We start from the raw sequence: 8,895 nt of genomic DNA, 5'->3' as shown, positions 1-8,895 counted from the left end.
CTGTAACCTCAATAACTCAGAACATAATAACCCTGTTTTTTCAGGATTCAACTTCAGTTTATTGTCCTGCAACCAGCCTACCACCACCTCTAAGACCTGGGTCAAGCATCTGCCTCTTCTGAATCAGATGGAAGAGAGATAGAGCTGGGTGTTACCCACATATTGGTGACTCCAAAACTCTTGATGACTTGTCAACAATGTCATGTTAGGTTCTGGCGGTAGATGGAAATGGATCCAGATACAGTGGTACCTCAGGATATGAACAGGATCCATTCTGGAGCCCCGTTTGCATCCTGAAGTGAACGCAACCTGCGACTGCGTGTCTGTGCGTGTCGCCACTTCCACACATGCGTGTGACGTCATTTTGACCATCTGCGCATGTGCGAGCGGCAAAACCCGGAAGTAACGCATTTCGTTACTTCCAGGTTGCCGCGGAGCACAACCCGAAAGCACTCAACCTGAAGCAACTTCAACCCAAGGTATGACTGTAATCTGTTCTCACAAAACATACCTGAATATAGACTGCCGCCACCCATTCAAGCAGCTTGCTCTAAAAAGGGATATTTGCCACTAGACAACAATTATTAAAACCCAGACCCTACCGAAGGAATGCAATACTGTTTCCCTCAAGGTAGCTGGAACTCCCCAGTTAAACCCAATGCAGCTCATCTTCACCTTACTAGAAAGAAAAATGAGACAAGGAGTCAAACTGTCAGTGTTGTCTACAAACTTCAGACAATTTACCAAACAGTACAGTAATACATTTCACTGGATTACCAGCAAACTATCTACTTAAAAATATCTACTGGTAAGGGCCATGTCAGAGGGAAAAAATCAGTCAAAGAAACTATTCAACAAAAGCTGCCTTTTATTTGTATATTGAAGTCAATAGGAACTCCATACTACTCGGTAATCCAATCATACTAAAGTGCAAAGATCAACAATTTACAGAATGAGTAACGGTCTCCTGTTGGCAGAAGCTCCATTTATGGCAAGAGATTGAGACCTTGAAAGAGTTGTTCAGAATACATATCTGCCATCTCCTAATTCTATTTTTTCCGCATTTCCAGTTTTAGTTTTACCTGAAAAACTAAAACATTTCTTATAGAAAGGAATTTCTTCTTGTTTAACTTCAGAAGTAGCCTTCAAAGATTCCAACATAGTAAAAAGTGATATCCATCAAGTTCAGAGATGCCCTACCCACATAGTGCACCATATTATGGAGACAACAGCTGCAAGAATAAGGATTAGATTACTCAATTTTAGATACATAATTTAAAGTCTCTTGTTTACCCTTGAACAACCAGTGACACTCAGGCTTCCATAAGCACTGCAGCATCCACTGTACATAAGTGGCACAACATATGTCATGAACTTCCAAATTCACACAAAATTAAAGTAATCTCTTCTGAGCACTAAGGTTCCAGTGTTCTACTCGGAATCCAGCTCCTGCAACCCATCGTACTCGAATTCCAACAAGACATCAGACTGATATTTTTCCCATGTTCTCCTGATATATCCATTATCTTCATCACTGATGCTTCCATGCTCTGATTCTAGGAGGAAAAAATAATTTGGAAACGTGGAAAAGATTTTACAGGATACAATGATGATTTTACAGGATACAATGGTTTGCAGTTCTGCCAATGCCCCAAGCACTGTATTTTCCTCTATTTGCTTACTGTCTCAGATTGCTCATCATCTTGCCATTCACTTCCCAGTTCAAAGTAATTAGAGAAGTGATGGGTCACATTAGACCCAACAAGGTTTTTCTATGTGGGCTACTCATTCTCAGGGTAAAACCATAGTTGGTTTCACTTGGGTCTTCTGACACCTACCGTATTTTTCGCCCTATAGGATGCACCGTCCCATAAGGCGCACCTAGTTTTTTTGGGGGGAAATAAAGGGGAAAAAAATATTCCCCCCCCCCCCAGGCGTAGGGCTGGGGTGGGGGAAGCCCGAGCTTCCCCTGACCCCAGCCCCCAGAACAGGCAACTCTCCTCAAGCAGCGGGAGCCCAGTGCTGGGCTCCTGCGCCTTGCGGAGAGCTGCACAAAGCCTGGGGCATGCTGAGCTCAGCGCGCCCAGCTTTCGGCATGCAGGTAACTCTCCGCAAGCCGCGGGAGCCCAGCACTGGGCTCCCGCGCCTTGCGGAGATCTGCGCGAAGCCTGGAGAGCGAGAGAGGTCGGTGCGCACCAACCCCTCTCGCTCTCCAGGCTTCAGTGAAAGCCTGCATTCACCCCATAGGACGCACACACATTTCCCCTTCATTTTTGGAGGGGAAAAAGTGCGTCCTATGGGGCGAAAAATACGGTAGTTTGGGAGTAATGGGAGTAAAATTAATGGTTAACGCTAACAATTAAAGTGAAACTGCTGACTGGCTTGCCCATCATATCAAATACCTTCATCTTCCCCAGGGAGGAACTCATCTTCATCTGGGTAGTCATTTCGCCAATTGTTCTCATTGTTCTCATCATCCTCATCATCATATATTTCTTCGGCAATGTGATTTTCATCCACCTGCATGTTAAAATTGAAAAGCATTTTCAGAGATGAAAGTCTCCACTGCAACTCGCTTGCTAAGCATCAACTAATGCAAAAGTTAGCCATCAGAAATGAAAAGCGATGGATTCCATAAACACCACCACCCCACTCCAGGTGTTGTTAGACCTGTATGGCCTCTGGTCAGATATGTTCCCCTATCCCTGCCGACATCTGTTTTGTTTATGCCTATTAAGTGTGTGTGTGTGTGTGTGTGTGTGTGTGTGTGTGTAAAAAAACCTTTATGCCTTTGAGCAGTTAGCAAATACAGCTTGTGTTTTGCAAGCACGGACAACCTTCCTGAATCTAAGGATTATTCAAGAATGTGAATGAGCAAATCTCACACTGCTCCCTTCTGCCTTATTTGTGACTTGCCAAAAAGTAAAAGTATTTCTGTCCTCCACTTCAAATGGACCCTTTCCCAGTGAAATTTATAAAACATTCTGATTTATCCAATTTATTTCAGTTTTATCTAATAAACAGTGTTTGGGAGTTTATTTCAGTTATCAGTCATAATAATAAATAATAAAATTTTATTTATATCCCGCCTAACCCATTTGGATATTCTTGTAAGTCAGTCAAACTAAACCTTGTCTTTAAATGTAATTAGCAATTAAAAATGCTCCCATATATTTGCTTTTATACTCTAATGTTGACCTAAATTCACGGTAGGTTCTCATTCTCTTCTTTAGTCCCCTTTGTCACTTATTTGACATTCTGTTCCATTTGCTTACCAGTTCACAATCCTGGGTGTAGGGCTGAACAGACAGTATGTTCTCAATCCAGCATGGAGATGCTGTTTCCATGCAGTAGATGTCATAAACATATTCCTCCTTTAAATTATGCTCTGCTTCTTTACTGTCCGTTATGGTTAAACTCTCACGAATCATTTCAACAGCATTACAGAGAATGGCATCTGAACCCGGTTTCTGTTAGATAGAACACAAGTGTTATAAGCATCTCACTATGAACAGCTAAAAGATAATCTAATATGGGACTTTCAAATTGCTGGTTGAAACCCTTTCAATAATAATGGTTACCTCCTGTTAAATGCAAAAGCAAAATGCAAATTTAACTGACTATATTGTGCTGGGGGAAAGAGGAGGATACAAACCGCTTGTTTAAAAATGCATGTTCAAAACTATCTGTCTCCCACCATTCTGCCTTTAACTCATTTAAAAGCATCAATAAGTAGACTCATTTAAAAGCATCAATAAGTAGACACAGTCTTGGTGTAACTAGAACACACTGGGCAGTGGATACTTTGCTAAAATCTCAAACAGTAATAGAAGGTAAATGTGACAAATTATAATAATCTATCTAGAATTTTGTTCATTGGATGTTCTCAGCTAGAACTGTAAAAGGGCACTAAGGAACAGGCTACTTTGTTTTCTGTTTAGAATACTTGTATCCTGGAGACTCTCAACACACTTAAGAAAATACAGTAACATCACGTTATAAGTGTAATATCAGGAAGAAAAATAACATGGTATCCATATTGTGCCAAGATTATTCTGGCAGAATTCCCTGTCCTGATGTTGCTCTTGTCTACTTAGCAAAGCCCACTGAGGTCTTCTGCTGCAAGGGAATACGGTTAAGCAGATGGAAATGTGCTCAGCCTATGATGGAAGCAAGTGTAAGGTTTACTAATCCACACTGCCTAATGGTTTCCTATAAGTCAGACTTTGTTAACATAAATAACATTTGTCGTTTAGTGTCTATTGAAAAGATTTTAAAAGACACACGGTGCCTGTCCCCTTCTTTTTTTCTACTCACCTAGCAATTAGGCTTTCTTCACACCACCACCACTACCCCTCCACCAAAATGTTTTGCATTACTTCTCTGTATCCATGCAAACTGAGGATTAAATTTCACACAATACACTAATACAGTGGTACCTTGGGTTAAGAACTTAATTCGTTCTGGAGGTCTGTTCTTAACCCGAGGTAATATTTCTGGGTTAGCAGAGTCTGTAACCTGAAGCATATGTAACCTGAGGTACCACTGTACCTGTTTCTGAAAGGTGCTAGAAGTTATGCTATTCTGCACTGCATCCAACTGCTGACATCTAGTGGTCAACAAGGATATAGACTTTACACATTAAGAAACAACTATGACTTCAGGTTACTCAACTTCAAAAGAATGAATCATGAGTGCACTCTTAAGCGTGCTCTTGATTCTTCTTCTCAGCACAGCTTAAATTGAAGCTGTAGCTGTAAAGGAAGAATATGTGTACTTAGAATGTATGTTGAGAATATACCTAGAAGTGTTACTTAGAATAAGAAGTGTACGTAGAATGAGCTCTAAGGTTCCTCCCCCGTTTTAGTTGAACTTTCCTGTGCCTGACACCACAGATCAGATGTCAAGCCTGTCACAACTGGGTCAGCTGAAAGTTCCCCGTCACAACAGGCTATGTACCCAAACAACCCTCACATGTTTAATTGGAAACTGTTTTTGAAACGTGAATTAGCAGGTGATTTTAGCTTCAAAAATTGAGCACCCTGAGACTTATGCAAACAGTCTAATACACAGTTACATTCCCAACAAATACACCTGCAAGTAGCATCCTTTTTGTCACTGTCTTGAAATTCTTTACCTCTCCCAACTAGATTGCCAATTGTGCTAATCAAAACCACTGGAAAGCGTATTAAAAATGCTTGCTTATAAACTTCTCAAATTACTAGACATAAAGATTCAATTCAGATTTCAGGCTAGACAATGATTTTAAAAACCCTAAACTATGGTTTGGTGTATTGACTGAACAGAAAACCTTTATTTGAGATTGGCTGGTAAAATCAATCAAGTGTCATGTTTTAGAATTAGGTTTGCTAACCAGAGTTCATGTATGGTTTATCATGATGTTTGCTTCCCCTCCAGGGACCAATTTACCTAGAAAGTGAAATGCTAAGCAGAGAAATTGAAAGCAGAGAAGAAACTCAAAACTCTGGTTTACTTATTAAATTTGGAATAAATCAAGCTATGGTTTGAATTCTAAACTATCACTAGCAGTGAACTACGGTCAATTGAACTAGATGATTTTCAAGGTCCTTTCCTATTATGATTCAATTCAAGGTTTGGTGTGATGTCTGCATTTGGTGTGAGTTTGCATTTTTGTATAAACTGCTGGCTTACTATATTTTAATCCAGAAACTTGACCACTCAGGACTCAATACCAACCTGTAAGTGTGCAGCCAACATACCAGTATCCTTTACTACATCCTCTTGTTCAATATCAAACAACTGAAATTCTCCACAGGAGTCTGCAATACCATGGCTTTCTTCATGTGTAGTGTCCTTTTTTGCTCCAGAGACCAAATGGTTGCTTTTATTCAACTCCTCCCCATTCACAGGAAGTACTTCACTTTCTCCATCAGAGAAATTTGGTCGGTGGCTGGCAATTAGACGGTAGCGGCTTTCCTGTCTGCTGGCATACTTGGAAGAACGAAGGTCCTGAATTACTCTCTGGGCACTTCCTAGCGAAGGTCGCAAGAGTTGAGCTGATTTGTTTTTGGTAATGGCTTCTTTTACATATTTCTCAACAGGCTCATCCTGAAGAAAGCAAAAATGCAACTTCAATTTATGCCTTAAACGCTTATTATTTTAAAGAACAAATCTACAGCCATAATAAGCAATACACAAACACAAAGAAGACTGTTTGCTTGCTCAGAGCCCAGTTGCTGTGTAGGGAAATGAATGTATACAAAACAAAGATAACAGGTAAACAATTCTGTATATTCTGCCAGCATAATCACTACAGAAACATACCTATCTAATTCCAATGCACAGTTTATCTTCTCTATGCAACCTGGGGACAATTTGTGCAAATAAAGCATGGCTACAAATGACTATCACAGACTTTGGGAGCCAAAACCCATGTTGTATACAAACCTGTATGTACAGTGTTGCTCCAATAGCTCAATTTTAAAAGGAAAAAAGAATACATTGGGCAAGTGCTTTTTAGAGGGGAAATTGAGAGCAGAGAAATAGTGCAATGTGTAGATTAACCCTTTCCCTGCCACTTTCTCAGAATCATGAGATTACATTTCTTCCAAGAACCGGATTAAAGAAGGATGTACAGTTGAATGGTAGAGATTTACCTCTTATTCCTTACTCATTTATAAAGCTAAAGTTTGGGACATAGCAGGAAGTCTAGCAATACTGATGTCTACCTGGGCAACCCTATGCATGTCATCTCCAAGCAAACTCCACCAAGCTCAATGGTACTTACATCCCCGAGTAAGTGTGAGCAGACACTACTGCTATTAGCCATGTGCCCTAATTTACACAGGACAGTTCTCTACCTGAAGCACTGTCAGCAGACAGACCTCTCCTTGAAGGGCTAAGTGGTCCAAGACCAGTTTAAAGATAAAGTAATAAGGCAGAGCAGAAGCAGGAGGTAGTGGTCCATCAATAGTTAACACCTGGACAGCGTATTAAGCAGATACACAGGGCACCTGGTTACCATTTTCCCCATTATGGGAAGATGCATTTCTATTCAAATTACAGTAATTATTTCCAAATTTGCAACTATACCTATAAATTAACACATGTATGCAGATCAATGCCCTCTGCCCCCACAGTCAGTATGGCCAGTGGGGTCAGATGATGGGAGTTGTAGACCAGCAGCACCCAGAGTGCCACACAAATTCCCCACCCCAATGCACAGGATTGTAAAGCACTTCAACATGTATTAAATATTAGTGTTGAAGAATTATAAGCAAATTAATACAGTGTGTCTTCTTTTCTTTTTCACACAAGAACAAACAACAAATTAAGCATACACTCAAAACAAATTTGGGTTGTTACATTCACAATCCCTGAAAAGTATTATTATTTGGAGGGGAGCAGTAACATTCTTTCCCTAAAATTTAATCCTTTTTGTATCACCTAACACCATAAATGTTTGAGAGATATAGATACAAACAAATAATGGCTTGCCTGTTTGGCATCAGATGGTCCTTAAAAGAAAGAAAAAAGTGATGCAGAGTGAAGAAATGGTTATTAGAGAGATGTAAACAATACTATGAATAATGAGTTCATGATTCCACAAAAGCACAATGGAATACTCAATAAGTAGTCCTGGAATACAATCACAGAGTTGGAAAGGACCAAGGGGATCATCATCTAGTCCAACCCCCCGCAATGCAGGAATCTTTTTGCCTAATGTGGTACTTAAACCCACAGCCCTGAGATTAAGACTCCCACATTCTACCAACTGAGCTATCCTAGGTGCTAAAATCATACTTTGAACCTGCCAGCTATAAGCGTGTCCTTTGACACGAGTCGTGAAAGACCACCATGTAGCTGCACAATCCATAGGTATGGCTTTGCCCCAGGAAACTCGTAGGAGTCTTGCTTTTGAGTAGAACTATACATGACCCTCCTGCCAACCTAGCAGTTCGAAAGCACGTCAAAGTGCAAGTAGATAAATAGGTACCACTCTGGCAGGAAGGTAAACAGTGTTTCCGTGCGCTGCTCTGGTTCGCCAGAAGCGGCTTAGTCATGCTAGTTCCATGACCCGGAAGCTGTGCACCGGCTTCCTTGGCCAGTAAAGTGAGATGAGTGCTGCAACCCCAGAGTCGTCCATGACTGGACCCTAATGGTCAGGGGTCCCTTTACCTTTTACCTGACACACCATAATTGCCAGCTGGAAGGCAAGGACTTGTGGAGAAGTGGCACCCTAATGGTCAGGGACCCCTTTACATGACCGCGTTGTTACCTTCACCCCACATGATCTTTAAGTAATTTTATTTTAGATACTTTTGACGCCTTTGCCTGAGGCCTAACTTATTGTTTCTGTGAGTAAAAAGAATTGGACAACTACGACGACCGACAGGCCCAAACAAGCCCAGGCCAGAACACCGAGTCCTGTTCAACCGTACCTCCGAGGCTACGGTGGCCACCAGCTTGAAAAGATTCTTCTCCACTTCATCCCCGCCCGGTATGGCAGCGCCTTCCTCCGTCCGGAGCCGCTTACAGGACAACACCAACGCTTCGGCCGGCACAGCCCCGCCGCGCTTCCTCTTGACGCGCAGCACCGCGGCGCGCTCCATGGCAACCGGGCCAGGCCGCGCCGCTCGCAGGGGATGACGGGAAGGAGAGTGAAAAAAGCTAGGCGCTGCTTCTCCCTTTCTCTACGCGTATCCGAACCTCCTTCGTTTACGTCACAGCCTCTTGGCTCGTGGCTCCGCCTCCTGGATGACACAAAGGCAGCGTTCATCCCGAGGGCCCAGTCTTCATGGTTGTCAAGTAAAACGCGTGGTTTCGTGCGCGGGACAAGAAGGGTGGAATCGTTTTATTTGGGTAGAATTAATTAACAAATAGCAAAAATAATAGTCAGAGAGGTTAGTGAGC

General features: G+C 41.8%; 1 protein-coding gene across 1 annotated transcript; it reads right to left on the bottom strand.

The window, feature by feature from the left end:
* Positions 1-850: 850 nt before the first annotated feature.
* Positions 851-8,642, bottom strand: SLC7A6OS (solute carrier family 7 member 6 opposite strand). The gene is made up of 5 exons (XM_083749997.1): positions 8,424-8,642; positions 5,719-6,090; positions 3,276-3,470; positions 2,403-2,520; positions 851-1,556 (listed from the first exon to the last, which is right to left on the bottom strand). The coding sequence occupies exons 1-5, from the start codon at positions 8,592-8,594 to the stop codon at positions 1,432-1,434; spliced, it is 981 nt and encodes a 326-aa protein (XP_083606123.1). The 5' UTR covers positions 8,595-8,642; the 3' UTR covers positions 851-1,431.
* Positions 8,643-8,895: the final 253 nt, after the last annotated feature.

The sequence above is a fragment of the Podarcis gaigeae genome, assembly GCF_964106915.1.
Source record: "Podarcis gaigeae genome assembly, chromosome: 8".
Lineage (NCBI taxonomy): Eukaryota > Metazoa > Chordata > Lepidosauria > Squamata > Lacertidae > Podarcis > Podarcis gaigeae.
This window is presented reverse-complemented; position numbering and strand designations above follow the sequence as displayed.